General features: G+C 44.6%; 1 protein-coding gene across 1 annotated transcript in view; it reads right to left on the bottom strand.

The window, feature by feature from the left end:
• Positions 1-19,240, bottom strand: part of Fer1l5 (fer-1 like family member 5) — a 61,034-nt gene that overhangs the window by 36,738 nt on the left and 5,056 nt on the right. Inside the window, exons 3-17 of the mRNA XM_042695359.1 lie at positions 18,822-18,913; positions 18,262-18,370; positions 16,739-16,793; positions 15,973-16,082; positions 14,251-14,379; positions 12,431-12,493; positions 11,436-11,486; positions 8,198-8,228; positions 6,771-6,886; positions 6,424-6,544; positions 5,960-6,012; positions 4,334-4,402; positions 1,147-1,190; positions 973-1,055; positions 799-893 (exon numbers count right to left, since the gene is read on the bottom strand). Of these exons, the coding sequence (XP_042551293.1) occupies positions 799-893; positions 973-1,055; positions 1,147-1,190; positions 4,334-4,402; positions 5,960-6,012; positions 6,424-6,544; positions 6,771-6,886; positions 8,198-8,228; positions 11,436-11,486; positions 12,431-12,493; positions 14,251-14,379; positions 15,973-16,082; positions 16,739-16,793; positions 18,262-18,370; positions 18,822-18,913 (1,221 nt within the window). The remainder of the gene's footprint in view (positions 1-798; positions 894-972; positions 1,056-1,146; positions 1,191-4,333; positions 4,403-5,959; positions 6,013-6,423; positions 6,545-6,770; positions 6,887-8,197; positions 8,229-11,435; positions 11,487-12,430; positions 12,494-14,250; positions 14,380-15,972; positions 16,083-16,738; positions 16,794-18,261; positions 18,371-18,821; positions 18,914-19,240) is intronic.

Genomic DNA, 19,240 nt, shown 5'->3' with positions numbered 1-19,240 from the left:
AAGCAGGTGTTCTACCATTTGAGCCACTCTGACAACCTCTTTTTGCATTGGTTTATTTCAAGATATCTGGCATAAGCTGTGGAACCAGAAAAGAATAAATGGAGCACTGTAGATAGTCACTAAAGAAGTAATACTGAGATAAAAGGAGTGTGTGTGTGTGTGTGTGTGTGTGTGTGTGTACACACCAGTACTTGGGCTTTTGTGTCTGATCATGGGGCCTGAACTCTGGGCCTGGGCCCTGTCCCTCAGCTCTTCAGCTCAAGGCTAACGCTCTATCACTTGAGCCACAGCACCACTTCCAGCTTTTTTCTTTTTGCTTATGTGGTGCTGAGGAATCCAACCCAGGGCCTCATGCATGCAAGGCAAGCACTCTACCACTGAGCCACCTTCCCAGCCCTGTCATGTAGTTTTCTCTCTGAAAGCTATCACTTTGCCACTTGAACCATAGCTCCACTTAACAGCTTTTGGTAGTGAGCCAGAGGTAAGAGTCTCACGGACTTTGCTTCCAGGGCTGGCTTTGCACCTCTATCTTCAGATTTCAGCCACTTCAGATTATAGGCCACTGGTGCCTGGCTGAAGTAAGGTTTTTCACAGATGGAAAAGACATGGCCCAGGTACATGTAGCAAAGTGTGGGCTGCTTATTCACAGGTCTCCCATTCTCTACTGAATGTAATGGACAGAAACAAGGGCTGAGTCCTTCAGCAGCACTTCTCAGGAGCTACTGCTTTACAGAGGCTGTTTTGTTTGTTTGTTTTCTTTTTATCTCCACTGTCCCCTAGATGACATGAGAAGCTTACAGTGCCTTCTTCCTGGATCCTGAAGGGAGCCTTTTTACCCCCACGGAAGACCAGAAAGCTGGGGCCAAAGCAGGGCAGGAAACCAGAGTACAATCCTGGAAGGAGAGGGTTGAGAGCTTGCTGTGGGATCCAGACAGGGAAGGTGTGGAGGGAGAGGTCCCGGGCTTTGCTTGCCTTCGATCTCCTCGCCAGTGGATGAGATTTGGTTGAGGAACAAGCTGGCAGTCCCGATTTCTTCCTGGCAGTCCTTTCTGGAGCTGGAGAGACACACACTCTGCAGACTGAGCCCCTGCCCTGGCCTATCTCCTCCTCCCTGATGCATGCTGTGGCTTCCAGCCCATTGCTTACCAGTCTAAGAGTCTGAACTTGATGTAGCTGGAGAGGCAGGGCAGCTGTATGGGAAGGCAAGAAGAGCCATGAGTACATACTGGGGTGGCTTGCATCTGTGGACACTTAACATGTTTGTTTGTTTGTTTTATTGTGCAGAGGGGTTACAGTTATATAAGTCAGGTAATAAGTACATTTCTTTTTGAACAGTGTCATTTCTTTCTTTGTTTTCTCCCAGTTTTTCTTCCCAACCTCCTTTCCCTGTGGACACTTTGAAAGCAGCTAGGAGGTCCTGGGGCCAAGGCTTGCCTGTTACTATTTCATTTTATTTGTGCTAGTACTGGAGCTTGAATTCAGGGTTTAGGTACTGTTCCCTGCTTTTTCTCATATACTTTAACATCTCTGCTTCCCTTTATTTTTCATATAGAGTCTCAAATGTCTGCCTGGGTTGGCTTCTAGTTTATGCTTCCTTTGTAGCTGGGATAACAGGCAGGAATCAACATGCCTGTTTTATTGAGATGGAAGTTTTTTTTCTCAGATTGGCCTCAAACTGCCATTCTTCAGATCCCCACCTCCCAGAGTAGCTGGTATTACAGAATGACCATTTGTTCTCTCTCTCTCTCTCTCTCTCTCTTTCTCTCTCCTAGTCCTGAGGCTTGAACTCAGGACCTGAGCACTGTCTCTGAGGTTATTTTGCTCAAGGCTAGAATTCTACCACTTGAACAACAGCACCACTTCTGGCTTTTTCTGTTTATGTGGTACTGAGGAATCAAATCCAGGGCTTCATGCATGCTAGGTAAGCATTCTACCACTAAGCCTTGTTCCCAGCCCTCCTTTTGTTCTTAAACTGGCCTCCTGTTTTGTATAAACTTTGAGACTGATCCAACTCTGACTGTGGCCTCATTGAACATTATGGCCCTCAAACAGCCCTTCCTTCATAGACTAAATGTTCATTCACCAAACCATATCAGGACAAAGGGTGTTTGCTTTTAAATAGCAAGACACCATGGGCTGGGAAGGTGGCTTGGTGGTAGAGTGCTTGCCTTGCATGCATGAAGCCCTCAGCACCATATAAGCAGAAAAAGCCAAAAGTGGAGCTATGGCTCAAGTGGTAGAGCGCTAGCCTTGAGCTGAAGAGCTGAGGGACAGCGCCCAGGCCCAGAGTTCATGCCCCAAAACTGACCAAAAAAAAAAAAAGACACCTATCTCCTCAAATAGGGTTTCTATTGTCCACAGCCTGTGCTGCACAAGCTCTACAGACTAGATGAAAGCCCCAGCAGTTCCATGAGGTAAGTATTAGTATTATCATTATTTTCATTTTCATATGGGAAATCTGAGGCACAGAGAAGTTGCGTTTCTGAAGTTCTCATGCACAAGGGCTCAAGTTGTCTTTCAGAAGTTGTTTTTACTTCACACCTCATACTTAGAAACCTGGCATCAGATGAAAAGTTCATTAGGGCTTCACCAGGGCTTTGAGAACTATAATCCAGAGCAGCTGGTGGATGACTGAGAAGGACTGAAAGGTTACAGAGATCAGACCACAGAAACCCCACAGAGAGCACCTTGCAGCCATTTAGTTCAGCACAAACAGACCAGGCTCCACGGAGCCCAGTGTGATAGTTATGCTCCCATAATGCATCTTGGCCACCAACTACCAAACACGTGCTGCAATTATATTTAGGGCACTGCTTAGAGCTAAGAAAATATGCAATACAAATTAAAGTGTGTCTTTTAAGGTGGGTTAAAAAAAATTTTTGTTTTTGTTTTGCTGGTAATGCTGGACCTCTAGCTTTCTAGGCAGGCAGGCCCTCTGTTACTGAGTTATACCTCCTGGATTTTTTTGTTGCTACAGGTTGTTTTTTTTTTTTTTGGGTCCGGTCATGGGGCCTGAACTCTTGGCCTGGGCGCTGTCCCTCAGCTCTTCAGCTCAAGGCTAGCGCTCTACCACTTGAGCCACAGCGCCACTTCCGGCTTTTTTCTTTTTGCTTATGTAGTGCTGAGGAATCGAACCCAGGGCCTCAGGCATGCAAGGCAAGCGCTCTACCACTGAGCCAACTTCCCAGCCCATGTTACAGGTTATTTTTGAGATAAGATCTTTCTTCCTGCCTAGGCACCTGCCTGGACTTTGATATACCTATTTTAGGCTTCTTGTTGAAGCTAGGATAACATATGAACCATTACACCCAGCTATTGGTTGGGAAAGGAGTCTCATATATTTTAAAAATAATTTTATTATTATTATTAGGGTCTTGTACAGAAGGGCTACCATTCCATAAGTCAGGTAGTGAGTATGTTTCTTTTTTTGGCCAATGTCATCCCCTTCTTTACTTTCCCCCAGTTTTCCCCTTCTCATATATTTTTGTCCCTGAGTTGGCTGGAAACCATGATCCTCCCAATCTCAGCCTCCCAAATAACTAGGATTATAGTGTGAGCCACCAGCACTCAGCAGTTTTCTTTTCTGATGGGTATGAAAGAACACATTTACATCCTCTGGAAAGTTCAGTTATATGGATCACTCATCACTTAATACTGGATAAAGTGAAGTTTGATCTTAACATGTTTTTATGCTTGTGTGTGTGTGTGTGTGTGTGTGTGTGTGTGTGTGTGTGTGTGTGTGTGTGTGAATGTGTGTATGCTGGTTCTGGGGCTTGAACTCAGGGTCTAGGTGCTGTCTAGTGTTCTACCACTTGAGCCACAGTTCTACTTCCAGCTTTTTGGTGGTTAGCTGGAGATAAGAGTCTCACAGTAAGCCGGGCGCTGGTGGCTCACGCCTGTAATCCTAGCTACTCAGGAGGCTGAGATCTGAGGATCGCGGTTCAAAGCCAGCCCGGGCAGGAGAGACCGTGAGACTCCTATCTCCAATAAACCACCAGAAAACTGGAAGTGGCGCTGTAGCTCAAGTGGTAGAGCGCTCGCCTTGAGCTGAAGAGCTGAGGGACAGCGCCCAGGCCCAGAGTTCAAGCTCCACGACCGACAAAAAAAAAAAAAAAAGTCTCACAGTTTTTCCTTCTTGGGCTGGCTTTGAACATAATCCTCAGATTTCAGCCTCTTGCGTAGCTAGGACTGCAGGTATGAGCCACTGGTGCTCTGTGTGTTCTTATGTTTAATGCTCCATCTCCCACCTATATCGCCCTCCTTCACAAACACCAGACTTTGCTTCCATTTAAGTAAGAATGGGGGAAGGGCAGGCATGATAGAACAGTCCTACCTGAATCTGGAAGGTCAGGATCTGGTTCCATATGGGTTTGTCACTTTTTGTCCACGTACGTGTTCTGAGCTGAAAATATCCCAATGTAGATTCAGTGCCTGTCTGTCTCTTCCTCCTGCCACCAGCTTGGTTTTCCCGTCCTCCCTCCCTGTCCAGTCCACAAGGTGGACAATCTCTGTAGTATTCAATTGTCCTTAGACAACTCACCACATCTCCACTCTTTAATTTTTAAATAGATATGACTAGGGCTACTAATTTTATTATGTAAATGCTTACACATAGATTTTGTTAGATAAAGTCTAAAATTCTATTAAATAATGGTCAAGGCTGGGCACCGGTGGCTCACACCTGTAATCCTAGCTACTCAGGAGGCTGAGATCTAAGGATCACAGTTCAAAGCAGCCTGGGCAGGAAAATCTGTGAGACTCTTATCTCCACCAGAAAACCAGAAGTGGCGCTGTAGCTCAAGGGTTACAGAGCTAGCCTTGAGCTAAAGAGCCAAGGCCCAGAGTTCAAGCCCCACGATTAAAAAAAAAAAAGGTCAAGAACATAATCAATTGCAATAGTATACCCCTTTTAAAACCCACCAACTGACTTAATCTTTAAAACTAGCCTTATTCTAAGCAATGATATTTATGACAGCCAGTGTTGTTTGGACTCGTTAGGACTTTTTTTTTTTTTGGCCAGTCATGGGGCTTGAAATCAGGGCCTGGGCACTGTCCCAGGCTTAAGGCTAGCACTCTACCACTTGAGCCACAGCGCCACTCTGGCTTTTTCTGTTTATGTGATACTAAGGAATCAAACCCAAGGCTTCATGCATGCTAGGCAAGCACTCTACAACTGAGCCACTTTCCCAGCCCAGGATTTTTTTTTTGAAGCAGGTACTCAAGTTTTGAACTCAAGACCTGGCACTCACTAAGTAAGTACTTTTACTGCTGAACCATGCCTCCAGTCCTGATTTTTCTTGTTATTTTTGAGATAGGGTCTTACTTTCTGCCTGAGATGTGCTTGGGCATGAGCCATCTATGTTAGGCTTCTTGATAGTTAAGACAACAGGTGAGTGACACCTACTTAGTCCAGGTTTCATTGAGAAAAGGTCTCACAAATTTTTTCAGCCTGGGCTGGCCTTGATCCCAACAATCAGAGCCTCTCAAGTAGCTAAGATTATAGGCATAAACTAATGGCTCCTGGCAGTTAGACTTTTTCAGGCACTAAAAGAAACACGAGAACATTTGTGTGTGTGTGTGTGTGTGTGTGTGTGTGTGTGTGTGTGTGTGTCTGTGTGTGTGTGTGTGTGTGTGTGTGTCTGTGTGTCTCTGTGTGTGTGTGTGTCTTTGTGTCTGTGGGTACGTGTGTGTCTGTGTGGTGGGGTGCTGGTACTAAGAACTAACTCAGGAATATACACTCTCAGCTTTCTCACTCATGGCTGACCCTCTACCACTTGAGCCACGCAGCATTTTGCTAGCTAACTGAAAGTCCCATAGAATTTTCTGCCTAGACTGGCTGCAAACCACTATTCTCCAGGCCAGCCTCCTGCGTAGCTAGAATTATAGACATGAGCCACTGGTATCCAGCTACTACTTTTTCTAGGTGCCATATTCTGTTGATCTTACTTTTTATACTTACCTTTTCCCCAATTAGTTCTACCTCCAGCACAGGATTCGCTGACTGGTATTTCTCTAAGAAAATAAAAGACTTCTGAGACATCAACATCCCTGTTCCCACCCAGCGGAATGAAGCAATGGCACAACAACTTTAAGCCCCTCTTCTGATTTAGTTTGGCCTCCCCCTCTGGGCAAACTTGTCTTCAGTTAACCCTCTGTCCCTTCTGTGGTCTTGGGACTCTTGCGTCTAAATCTGGGCCTCCAAACCAGGTCAAGGGCATGGGGATTTATTTGAAAGGGTGCTCATGGGAACTTCTTAATACAACTCTTGGAGAATTTCATTCTCACTCTGAGTCCCATCCTGAATCTTCAGGTAATCTCAGAAAGAATGAGGAAAGTCGTTAGCAACCCCTGCCCCCCTCCAAACCTAGGGCACCCCTGTGTTGGGAACCTTAGAGTTGTGCCCTCCCTGGTCCCCTGACTGACTGAGATGAAGGTCCTCTGCACAGTAGATGAAGAACTGTAAGTAGGCCAGGTTGATAGGGACTGCAGTTGACTTGAAGATCTCCACTTCTGTAGCAGCCATATATGGCAGCTTTTGGTCTACCTGGAGATACCAGAGAGCTGGGTAGGGTTGAGTCAGGGAAAGGTCATGGCCAATGCTACTCACTTTGGCTTCCCCATCTTCCCACTTGGTACAGGGAGGGTAGACAATCCCACCATGATACAGTGGACAAAGGGAAAAGTGGCCAGACCAATGGCCACTTTGAGAGTCCAGGAAGAACCCCAGGGAAGCAGCCAAGATAGGAAATGTAACTAGGGAATAGGCTCACCAGGGCCTGGTCTCCCACACCGAGGGCACAGATGGTGACTTTCAGGTAGCCTTGTACACCACTGCCAGGCTTATTTGGCTGGCAGAGGCCCAGCCATTTCCTTAAAAGTGTGTGTCCTGGATAGACAGAGAGGCAGTGGGAGGTCAGCTGCTAGTCTCCATCATTCTCCCCTGAAACCAGTCTTTATTTCTGCAGAGGTGGAAACATTTCCTATATATTCTGGTTCCCAGCCAATGACAGAGACAAACAAGAGTTACTTCTGCCATTAGGCAACAATACTATACTCACCAGACTGCCAGCTATTCCTTCTGGCATCTGCAACCCTTCTTTTTACCTTTCTATCTACTGTTGTAACTGGCCTGATGTGGAGACACACATTATAGGGGCAAGCATTTCCCACCCCCAAATCCAGATCTCAACTTGGTTGTATGTTATGGCCAGGTTATTGTGGAACCCTCCACTCAAATATCGGTCTTCCTTAGAAGAGTGATTACTAGAGGCTGGGATGTATGGGGAAAAAGTCATAGAAGGGAATAAATCCCTACTGTTCTATAACATAGTAAAGCAACTATGGTTAGCAATAATGGTCGATATCAAACTAGCTAGCAGAGAGGATTTTGAATAAAGAAATGATAAATGTTTGAGGTGATGGTATGCCAAATACTCCTAATATATATGTATGTATATAAATACATATATGCATACATATATATTCCACAAATATATAAAATTATGAGCTGCCAATTAAAAACTTTTTTTTGATACTAGTCCTGGCGCTTAACCTCAGGGCTTGGGCACTATCCCTGGTCTGTTTTGCTCAGGGCTAATGCTTTACCCACTTGAGCCACACTTGCATTTCTGTTTTTTTGGTGGTTACATTGGAGATAAGAGTCTCATGGATTTTCCCGCCCAGGCTGGCTTCAAGCCATGATTCTCAGATCTCAGTCACCTGAGTAGCTAGGATTACAGGTGTGAGCTACTGGTGCAGGGATAATAGTTTTTACTCCATAATAGTGGCCTCAAAGTGGGAATGTGGCCTAGTGGTAGAGTACTTGTCCCTATCATGTATGAAGCCCTGGGTTTGATTCCTCTAGTACCACATAAGCAGAAAAAGCCAGAAGTGGTGCTGTGGCTCAAGTGGTAGAGTACTAGCCTTGAGCAAATGAAGCTCAGGGACAATGCCCAGGCCCTGAGTTCAAGCCCTAGCACTGGCAAAAAAGAAAAAGAAATCTAATGTAGGGTTTCAAGAAAATTAGATCCCTAGTTTTTCAGAGAAAGATGCTATTATTACAAAGTAAAATACCAAGTACAGAAAAAAAAACCTCAACCTCTGTAATGCTTTCCCCTTTTTGCTGGGGATTCTGAGTTATTTTGATCCCCAATATGATTTTTCTAAGAAGGTATACATATTTACAGCTGTTACCTACCTGGAGAATGGTAGATAAACCCAATATCTGTCTGAAAATACAAGAGAGGAATGAGGATTCGTTATTTCATAGATCTTTAATTTCCCCTAAAGGCCCATGTGTTTAAAGGTTTGGTCCTCAGCTTGGCACTGTTTGGAGGTACTGGAATCTTGAGGAGGTGGGGCGTAGTGGGAGGATTTATGTCACTGGGAATATGCCCTCAAAGTGGATTATGGCACCATATCTTTCCTCTTTCTCTCCTCTTCTTGGCAATGGACCAGCTATTCTGCTTCACCAAACATTTCTACCATGATGTGCTTCCCCAGGCCCAAAGCAAAGGGTCAATCAATCATAGGCTGAAACCTCTAAAACTGTGAGCCAAAATAAAGCATTTCTTTTTCACAGTTGATTACCTCAGGTTTTTATTTTTCAGTAGTGCAAGCTGATAAACACAGACCTACAGCTAAGATCTGCACCTCAACTTCAGTGACAATATTTGCTACTAGTGTTTGAGAACTTTTCTTTTCTCCATTCCTAGGGCTTGAACTCAGGGCTTAGGCACTGTCCCTGAATTTCTTTTGGTCAAGGGTAGCACTCTATCACTTGAGCCACAGAACCACTTCTGGCTTTTCCTGAGTAGTTTACTGGAGATAAGAGTCTCATGGATTGTCCTGCCCCGGCTGGCTTCACACTGCGAGCCTCAGATCTCAGCCTCCTGAGTAGCTAGGATTACAGGTGTGAGCTACCAGGGCCTGGCTTGAGGATTTGCAAGTAGAATTGGTTATCAGATGCTTGAGAGTTTAAGGGAAAGGGAAGAGTAGAGAAAGACTGGTCAATGAGCATCTAGTTAGCATAAAAAATGAGCAAGAATTTTTGATGTGATATTGCACCATAGAGTAAATACAGATCACTTATACTATATATTTATTTATATATAGTTTTTGCTGTTGTTTTATACTGTATATTTATAAAAACTAGCAGAAAATATTTCCAATGTACTCGTTGTTAAGAAATCATAAATGGCCGGGCACCGATGGCTGACACGAACTGAAGAGCTAAAGGACAGCGCTCAGGCCCAAAGTTCAGGCCCCACAACTGACAAAAATAAAAATATTAAAAATGAATTTTTTCTCCCTTACAAGAAAAGAAACTTTGCAAAGACAAATTTCTATTCTTTGCTTCTGCTTTTTTTAAAAATTGTTATTATAAAGGTAATGTACATAGGAGTTACAATTACATAAGTCAGGTCATGAGTACATTTCTTTTTTTGTTGTTGTTGTTTTTTGTTTTTTGGTCCAGTCGTGGGGCCTGAACTCTGGGCCTGGGCGCTGTCCCTCAGCTCTTCAGCTCAAGGCTAGCGCTCTACCACTTGAGCCACAGCACCACTTCCGGCTTTTTACTTTTTGCTTATGTGGTGCTGAGGAATCGAACTCAGGGCCTCAGGCATGCAAGGCAAGCGCTCTACCACTGAGCCACCTTCCCAGCCCATGAGTACATTTCTTTTTGAACAGTGTAATCCCTTCCCTTGCTTTCTCACCGTTTTTCCTTCCCATCCCCTCCCCCACAAATCTATAGTTCATTTTCAACACAGTGTCTAGCAAGTATCACTGCTGCATTTGTTCACCCTTTGTCCCATCGTTTCTGTGTTCCCTCCTTACACTCCCCAAAACAGATAAACTTACAAACAAAAGGTACAGACAAAAGGTACAGAAAACAAAAAGCAACAAAGGAAAAGAAACCCTCTTGTTTCCATTTCTTGGAGTTCATTTCAATAAATATCATTTCGTATGATCTTATGCACGTAATTATTGTGAATGAATGGCTAAAGAAAATGTGGTATATATACACAATGGAATTCTACTCTTCCATCAGAAAAAAGTGATATTGTACCATTTGTGGAAATGGAAAGACTTTGAAAAAAATTATATTGAGTGAAGGAAGCCAGGCCCAAAGAAACACAGGCTGTATGGTTTCTGATAAAAGATAAAAATTACACTTGGACATGATAAATTATACAAGTCTCTAGATATTCACACAGTGAGACCAAAGGAGGATATTCTTCGGAGAGGCTCATAAGAGCTCAATAGCTTATGTGCATGATCATACAAAATGATATTTATCAAAATGCTTCTGCTTTTTAAAAAAGTTCTTATAAAATCAACCTCTAGGGCTGGGAAGGTGGCTCAGTGGTAGAGTGCTTGTCTTGCATGCATGAGGCCCTGGGTTCGATTCCTCAGCACCACATAAGCAGAAAAAGCTAGAAATGGCACTGTGGCTCAAGTAGTAGAGCAACAACCTTGAGCTGAAGAGCTAGGGGATAGTGCCCAGGCCCAGAGTTCAGGCCCCATGACTGGCAAAAAAAAAAAAAAAAATCAACCTCTACTGCTCAGCCCATAGGATCATTTATTCTATTTTATGGAATGCAATGCTGCCTGTTTTAGAATCCCAAAATAAAGCCAATTAAAATATTTATATTGTTATAGTTATATGCTTTGACAGATTAAAAAAAGTCTGTTGATTAAAATTTAAAAGTAACTAGGCATCCTGTATTTAATCTAGCAACTTACCTTCTCCTGTGTTTCTGATATATGGAGAATATTATTATAACTCTGCATGACTGGTTGAATTTTCACCATCTCTCAGCTTCTACCACTTTAGGGGATGCTGTGGCATAAGCTAAGGGTCTCATGCATACTAGGCAAGTATTCTACCCCTTGAGTCACTACCCTAGCCTTTTTCTTCTTCCATCTTGTTTTCAAATAGAGCTAACTTTGCCTAGGCTTGCCTCCAACCATAATTCCTATACTTATGTCTTTCCAATAGCTTGAATTACAGGCATGCACAAGTATGCCCAGTTTCAGTCTATGTTTTCCCAAGTTACTTTCTTTTATTCCCATTCTGCCCTCTTTGAGTTTCTCTAGCACTTTGGTTGGCCTTTTGGGATCCTCTCTGTTTCCATCTTCTGAAAACAGATTTGAACTGTGTTCATAATATAATGAGTTTGGATAACATGACGCCCACTTTAAACACTTTAATCCTCACAATGACCATGCAGGTTGGGGATATTACTACTCCCATTTTACAGATGAGGAAATAGGGGCTCAGAATAACTTGTCTAAGTCATCCAACTGTGAGGTAGATCCAAATTTGGTTCTTCCTGTGGGAAAATCCAAGTCCTTTCCCCACTCAGGCATGAAGCCCACCACCCTGGGTGCCTACAACTAGTTTACTCAGGCTTCTTCTTTTATATGGGACTTACTTGAAATCTCCCAATCTCTGCTTCGTATCTCTTTGCTGAGGAGTTCAACACCTGCAAGGGAATTCCCAGAAAGATCTTAATTATAATTATCACCCTGGTTCCCCATCCTCTGGTGAGAGCAATAGCACACAGCCCTCTGTGATTTACTAAATGCTTCCTAGTAACCCTGATTCACACATATTCTCATACTTTTTCTCATTTACTACTCAGAAGAACCCTGCAAGGCTTGGATTTTTAGTTCCATTTCATTGCTGAGGAAATTGGTCAAACTGGCCAGTTCACTTGCCCCAGATCAACACAACTCAAGGTTTTGGAACCAACTTTCTCCATTACCTACTGTCCTAGTTGTCTCCTCTATGTGTAGGACTCAAGAACATCTAAACACTTCCAGGGTGAGAAGCCTCCTTGTTCTCCTTAGCCCTATGCTGGTACATAGCAGGACATGCTGACCATTGTGACTAGCACCCTCTAGTTGGGAACTGGAGTGTTCCACTCCAAAGTGCCAGTGGTGACATAAGAATCCTGGAATACAGGGGCTGGGAAGGTGGCTCAGTGGTAGAGCACTTGCCTTGCATGCTCGAGGCCCTGGGTTCGATTCCTCAGCACCACATAAGAAAAAAGCCGGAAGTGGCGCTATGGCTCAAGTGGTAGAGTGCTAGCCTTGAGCTGAAGAGCTGAGGGACAGCACCCAGGCCCAGAGTTCAGGCCCCACGACCGGACCCAAAAAAAAAAGAATCCTGGAATACAGGAAGGGACTGCTTTGTTCACAACAGCACTGAGCTCTGCCAGTTGGCAAATTCTAACATTCATTGAGTGAAAAAATAAGTGAATGAATGTGCTATCTAGACTACCAGGGGGTGGAGAAGATGGTCAAAATGATGCCTTCTAAAATGCTCCTGACTCCAAGTGTTGGAGTTGGAGCTGACGGTCTCTTTAACATTGTGGTAGGACAAGAAAGTGGAGCCATTTTGCTGAGGACCAATTGGGCTCCTTACCTGGATTGAGATGATTTCATCAAAGATCTTTGCAGGAACCTCATAGAAATTCTGGAAGAAGATCTGGGGCAGAGAGAATTGAGTATATTTTTCTTCCATTTCATCCAAGGGCCCAGTAAATCTGATGCTTCAGAACTATGTGCTCCATCACCAGCTGTGCCCATTTCAAAGACTTTCAGCTTCTACCACCCTCCCCCTCCCCCATAGCTGACAATTCCTGGACTCCTGGAGGGTTTTTGGTCTATTTATAAGAAAGGTAAAGCCAGGCACTGATGCCTCACGCCTGTAATCCTAGCTACTAAGGAGGCTGAGATCTGAGGATCATGCTTCAAAGCCAGCCTGGACAGGAAAGTCCGTAAGACACTTATCTCCAATAAACCACTAGAAAACCAGAAGTGGTGCTGTGGCTCAAGAGGTAGAGTGCTCGCCTTGAGCTGAAGACCTGAGGGAGAGCGCCCAGGCCCAGAGTTCAAGCCCCACGAACAACAACAACAACAACAACAACAAAAGGAATGGTAGGAGATTCTTGGAAAACAGTGGCTGCTCCCAGGATGGCTATTTGGAGCCTTTGCATCCTTCTAGATTGCTTTGCTAATCCACACTACCTCTTCTACCTGCAGCGACCAGACCTCCTTTCTCCTCTCACTCTCCTGCTTAAATCCTCCTTCCTGGTATTGCCCATGATAACATCCTATCCAGACACACTTCTAGATACTGTTCTGCCACCAAATCAAGATATTTCTGGCTTCCTGGTCTTTGAAAACAGTTCTTCCTGAATAATCTTTCTCTATCCTATCTTTTCCTATAGAATCTTTCAAAGTATATGGATCCTTTTCTGAGTCCCCTGCACTACCTTTTACTACATTACTCAGTTACTGCTCCTCACTTAGCTCTTTAATAGACTATTCACTGGTTAAAAAAGTAATTTAACAGGTATCTGCACCTTTGTGTGTGTGTGTGTGTGTGTGTGTGTGTGTGTGTGTGTGTGTGTGTGCATGTGCATACACCATATTGGGGATTGAACTCAGGGTCTTTTCTGTTCAAGGCTAGCACTCTACCAACTCTCCCACACAAAACACACATCCATTTCCAGTTCTTTAGTGGTGAACTGGAGATCAGAGTCTCTCAGATTTTTCTGCCTGAGCTTCAAACTATGATCCTCAGATCTCAGCCTCCTGGGTAGCTACGATTACAGACAGAAGCCACTGGCATTCAGCTATCCTGTACCTCTTATGTAGCAAACGAAATGCTACAACTTGGAATTCCAGCAGTGATGTACATGCTCTGGGCCTACATTTCAAACTTTATTAGCAATGCTCCCAGGCTTCTATCAGGCCCAGTATGCCTTGTTACTCATGAGTACGTGTGTTGTGCCCTCATCAGTCCATTAGCTCCTCAAAGACAAGCTCTGAATTACCCTGCTCTGTATGCCCAGTGCTTGACACTTGGTCCTCAGTTAAGTATTCAATAAATGCTTGTGCACTAGCAGATACCCTAGTCAAAAAGCAAACTTGTTAGCTGGGCACCAGTGGCTCATGCCTGTAATCCTAGCTACTCAGGAGGCTGAGATCTGAGGATGGTGGTTTGAAGCCAGCCAGGGCAGCAAAAAGTCTATGAGACTCATCTTCAATTACTCACAGGGGGAAATATACTGGATGTAGCACTGTAGCTCAAGTGGTAGAGTGCTAGCCTTGAGCAAAAGGAGCTCAGAGGCAGCACCCAGTCCCAGAGTTCAAGCACAAGCACGTTGGTCTGTAGGATCTGTAGGAAATGCCCAATCCCTGGCTAGCCCACATTTCCAATGCATCCATTCAGCATACCTCATTGAAGAAAGGGTTGTTACCCATCTTGATCCGAGTGTTGAACTGGTGGCCTGCAATGGTAACCTTCACTACTGGCTTGATATTGTTGCCCATGAGCTGTCGGGCTTCAAACACCTTTACCCGAACCTACCGAAAGAAACACACAGGAGACACCACATTGACAGAGGGACCCAGGTCTCCCTCCAAAGGGACTCTTCTCTCAAGATCAAAACTGTCCTGACAAGGGGCTGGGAAGGTGGCTCAGTGGTAGCATGCTTGCCTTGCATGCCTGAGGTCCTGGGTTCGATTCCTCAGCACCACATAAGCAAAAAGAAAAAAGCCGAAAGTGGCGCTGTGGCTCAAGTGGTAGAGTGCTAGCCTTGAGCTGAAGAGCTGAGGGACAGCACCCAGGCCCAGAGTTCAGGCCCCACAACTGGACCAAAAGAAAAAAAAAACTGTCCTGACAAGAAACATTCTAGGTACTGCAGATAAGAGTGAGAACTTTTGGAAAGAAGGCAGGGCAAGTTAATAGGACTTGGACATTGGCTGGATGTAGGAAAAGAGGGCAGTCAAGGTTGACTCCCTCCTTCTAGACAAATAGAAGGCTGGAAAATAAACAAAACTAAGGCAGAAAAGCTGCATGCTGGTGGCTCACATCTGTAATCCTAGCTACTCAGGAGGCTGAGATTTAAAGATTAAGTTTCAAGGCCAGCATAGGCAGTCAAATCTGAAAGATTCTTGTCTTTAAGTAACCAGCAAAAACCTGTAAGTGGAGGAATGCTCAACTGGTAAAGTGCCAGCCATGAGCAAAAAAGTTGAGAGAGAACATGAGGTCCTGAGTTCAAGTCCCAGTACTCTCAAAAGAAAAAAAAAAAGGAAGAAAGGAAAAGAAAACTTAAGAGTGGTGGATGCTGGTGGCTTATACCTGTAATCCAAGCTACTCAGCAAGCTGAGATTTTAGGATTATGGTTTGAAGGCAGCCTAGCAGGAAAGTCCATAAGATTCTGGTCTCAACTACCAAAAAGCCAAAAGTGGAGCTGTAACTCAAGTGATAGAGTGTCAGCCTTAGGGGTCAAGCTGAGGGACAACATCTAATCCCTGCATTCAAGCCCCAGTATCAGTATGAAGGAAGGAAGGAAGGAAGGAAGGAAGGAAGGAAGGAAGATAGGTTTTAGTTTGATTTGAAAAAATTGTTATTATAAATATGATGCACACAGAGGTTACTGTTTCATAAGTCAGGTTATGAGTAGATTTCTTTTCGGACAATGTCACCCCTTGCCTCATTCTCAGTGTTTTTAGTCTGAATTTTGTCAACATTTTTGTAAGAAATTTTGCAGGCTAGGGACTAAAGGGAAATTGGTAAGGCACAGGCTTTCTGAATTCACATGGAGACCATAGATCTTCCCATGGTTCCTCTAGGCTTCTCCTTTACAGTTATTTTGACCTTATATGTGCTCCTTTGTACTGCCAACAATCCAAGGATTCTGGAAGAGCAAGGTCCATGCCTTCTGTTCTGAAGACTTAGCATCCAGCAGGCCTGCTAGTGTGCAGCCAGATCCTCCTACCCTCACTGGAGCCATCTCTAGCTTTATTTATGTCTCCTAGAGGTGCAGGAGACACAGTTAAGAGCTGAAGCTAAGACTGAAATGCGAAACTTCTACCATGACTTTCTGGAGGGGAGGAGATGGCACAGGAACCACAGAGAAGGGGTCCGCAGGTCACAGGCTGGAGATTTCTCACCTGAAAGTGCTGAGGCCTAGAGGACAGAGCCCTGTGCATGACGGTGCCAGGGACCATCCATTTCTGCTGGGTGGCCTTTTTTGCAGTCGTGCCTAAGGGGTCTTTGTTACCTGGGGAAACATAGTTCAAAGTGGTTGCAGCGGATGGAGCTTGAAGTTTAAGGTATTTTTCTCCTTTTATTTTGTTTTTGTTTTTTTGCCAGTCCTGGGGCTTAAACTCAGGGCCTGGGCACTGTCCCTGAGCTTCTTTTGCTCAAGGCTAGCACTCTATCACTTGAGTCACAGCACCACTTCTGGCTTTTTCTGTTTATGTGGTACTGAGGAATCAAACCCAGGGCTTTGTGCATGCTGGGCAGGCATTTTACTGCTAATCCACATTCCCAGCCCTTTTTTCCTTTTATTGTTTTGTCCCCAATGACCGGCTCCTCACTAAAACCATGGTCAAGAGGCCCCATAGGGATATATGTCCTCCACTGAACATCCCATGGCACCTCCCACACTTAATACCTATGAATTCTGGGTCTATTCTTCACACACTAGGGTTTATTAAATGGCTCTCCTGTCTCCCTCTGCATATTGAATACTGGGCCATATATCTACTGATGGTGAGAGAACACACTGGGAGATGCATGGATTTCCAGCTGTGTGGAGATCTAGCCACTAGACAAACCCTAGCCTGACCATCAGTTATAGGCCTCAAAGATGGGTCTCACAGATCCTAAAGAGTCTATTCAGTTGTATTGGAGAAACTCCAAAGAAGCACATACCTGTTTTCTCAATATGCTGGGGGGATATATAGGCCACCTTCAGGTTGAGAGTACACTGAAAAACCAAAGCAGAGGAGTTTTAAGCCAGACTTGCAATCCTCATTCAAGTCCTAGTACCTTCCAGCCTGGCTGAGTTCATGCTTGGTGCTTTTAGGGAAGGAGATGATGGCTATGATCCAGGACCATATCATGGACACCTATGCAGTCTGGGCAGCAGAAAGTCATAAATTGGTGCAGAGAGAGAAATGGCTACTGAGAGAAGGATCTGGAGAATGGGGAAGTCCCATAGTGATGGCAATGGCGGAAGAAGATGCAAGAGGGTGGTGAGGAGAGGAAGAGGTAACTTGGGACCTATCCAGATCCATGGTGTTAATATCTCTTCTCCAAACTTCCTGTAGGAATTGCTAATACCTGCTAACTGACCCCTTTCTCCAGACCACCATTACCACTGCCCCTGAATCCCCTCTTTGTGCCCTTTGTAAATGATCAGAATGAAGTCACAGCTCAGCAGCATAGATAAACCTTCATTTCTGACCCCTGGTTACCCATCTAGCTTCAGCTCTCCCATCTTTGTCTTTAACCTCCTCTCCTAGAGAAAATATACAGGCAGCTTGCCCTCCCTGAACCTGCCTCCTCTCCATATAGTTCATGTCCCTGCCTGGCATTGCCTTCTTCTCTTGCCAAGTGGGTAAACTCATGACCTTCTGAGAGGCTGAATATACAAATGGCTGATGGCCAGATTACATATAAAAATAGAACTCTGAGCACAATCTGTGGTAACCAGTCAAAGAAACTAGTCCATTATCTACAGCAAGCAGCCTAGGTAGACAACCATTGCTAAGTCAGACTGGTAAGACAAACTGTAAAGTTGAAGCAGAGGAGTTGAAAGCTAGACCTGCAACCCTTGGCTAAGTCATAGCACCAGAGCCCCTTCCAGTCTGGTTAGGTTTATGCCCAGTTCTTGTAGGGGAAGTAATGTAGCCAGTACACCATGGGCTATGTCTAACAATAATCCAGGAAGCCAAACCATAAGAAGCAGCCCTCAATTTGTGGCAGCTGTCAGCTCTCCTGATTTTTTTCCCCCATTTCCAATTTAGGATCATTCAGAGAAAGCTAAGTATTCATCCTGAATCAATGATATAGGATGCTGGGCTTCTACTTAAGCTGTCTTTATGTTCTTCCATGCCAACAGGCTCCAATCAGGGCACATTTCACATTGTCTTTTTCCCACTGCCAAGCTTTCCTGCTCCTTTGCTTGACTTTGAGTCTCTGTTAATACTGGATCTTATATCCCAGGGCCAAGGTGACAGCAGCTGACTCCAGGGGAAAGCCAATTCATCCTTCTCAACAAATGGATGGAAGAGTGGATGGGAAATGAACAAAATGGAAGAATCATAGAATAATGGCAGAAGGATGGCAGGAAGCACTCATTTAGAATGGGGCATTGTCCCACCCCCTCTACTGGTAAAGCTCAACTACATTAGCCACCTGCATTCCTCCAGCCTTGCCTGGCCCTGACTCACATTTGTTGGCTCCATAGAATGATTGAGCAGGACCAGGTTCTTCAGAAAAAGGATCCTATTTGGTTGTTTCATCAATGGCTTAAGCAGTACTGTAGCCAGGCCGATGAACCTGAGGGGGTGAAGAGCAGCTGTGAGATCCTAGTGAAGGTAATGGGTGACCTTCTTTATCCCAGGCATGCTAAAGAACAGATGCAGAGCACCCACTAGAATGCTCAGGGATCTCCACTCCGTGCGAAATTGCCTGAGAGAATCCCAATAGCTGATTGGACCAGGTGAGGTCACCTGACCCAGACTGGGCCAATTAAATTCTCCATCCTGGAAATGTTGACCTAGTTGGCTATATCTTCAGTCTCAACAAGATGTTAATCTTGGCTCTGTACTAGAATGGAGTCTAATGATAGGGAGCTAGGATTCAGTCAGTAGAGAGGAACAGAGATTTGAGATGGATAGAAATGCTGCTAGCTTCAAACCTCCATCCTCAGATTTCAGTAGCTAGATTACAACGAGTCACTGGCGCCCAGTCTGCTGGAGTTAGACTCTTCTATATCTCTCTGCCTCACCTTTCTTTCTTCATTGAGCCCATGTCCTGAAGAATGACTTGTAGAAAGGAGTCATTTTCCAACGGGCGATTCCAGAGGTGCCAGATTAGGGTCTGTGTGGAAGTATGGAAAAATTAGCATTTTTTCTTCTTTTTTCATCCTATCATTCTGGCAAATGAATTAAAGTCTAGAGAGTGGGCTGGCATTGTGTTTATTCAAAACTCAGAACCTAACCTCGTGTCTAATTTCCCCAGGAATGGTATTAACTACCTTGCCTGAGGTGTTGGTGTCCCATCTGGGTTGAACTATGTGGGTATTATTAGGAGTTAAGGGAGCAGGACAGTAAGTATGCGCAAAAGAGAAGAGGGAATTCTGCACAGGGGACTATGTGTCTTCTTCATTCAGGCTTCATCAGGATGGCCAGGTTGGATTAGTTGGGC

Source organism: Dipodomys spectabilis, unplaced genomic scaffold (genome assembly GCF_019054845.1).
Source record: "Dipodomys spectabilis isolate Male_0828 unplaced genomic scaffold, ASM1905484v1 ptg000187l, whole genome shotgun sequence".
NCBI lineage: Eukaryota > Metazoa > Chordata > Mammalia > Rodentia > Heteromyidae > Dipodomys > Dipodomys spectabilis.
This window is presented reverse-complemented; position numbering and strand designations above follow the sequence as displayed.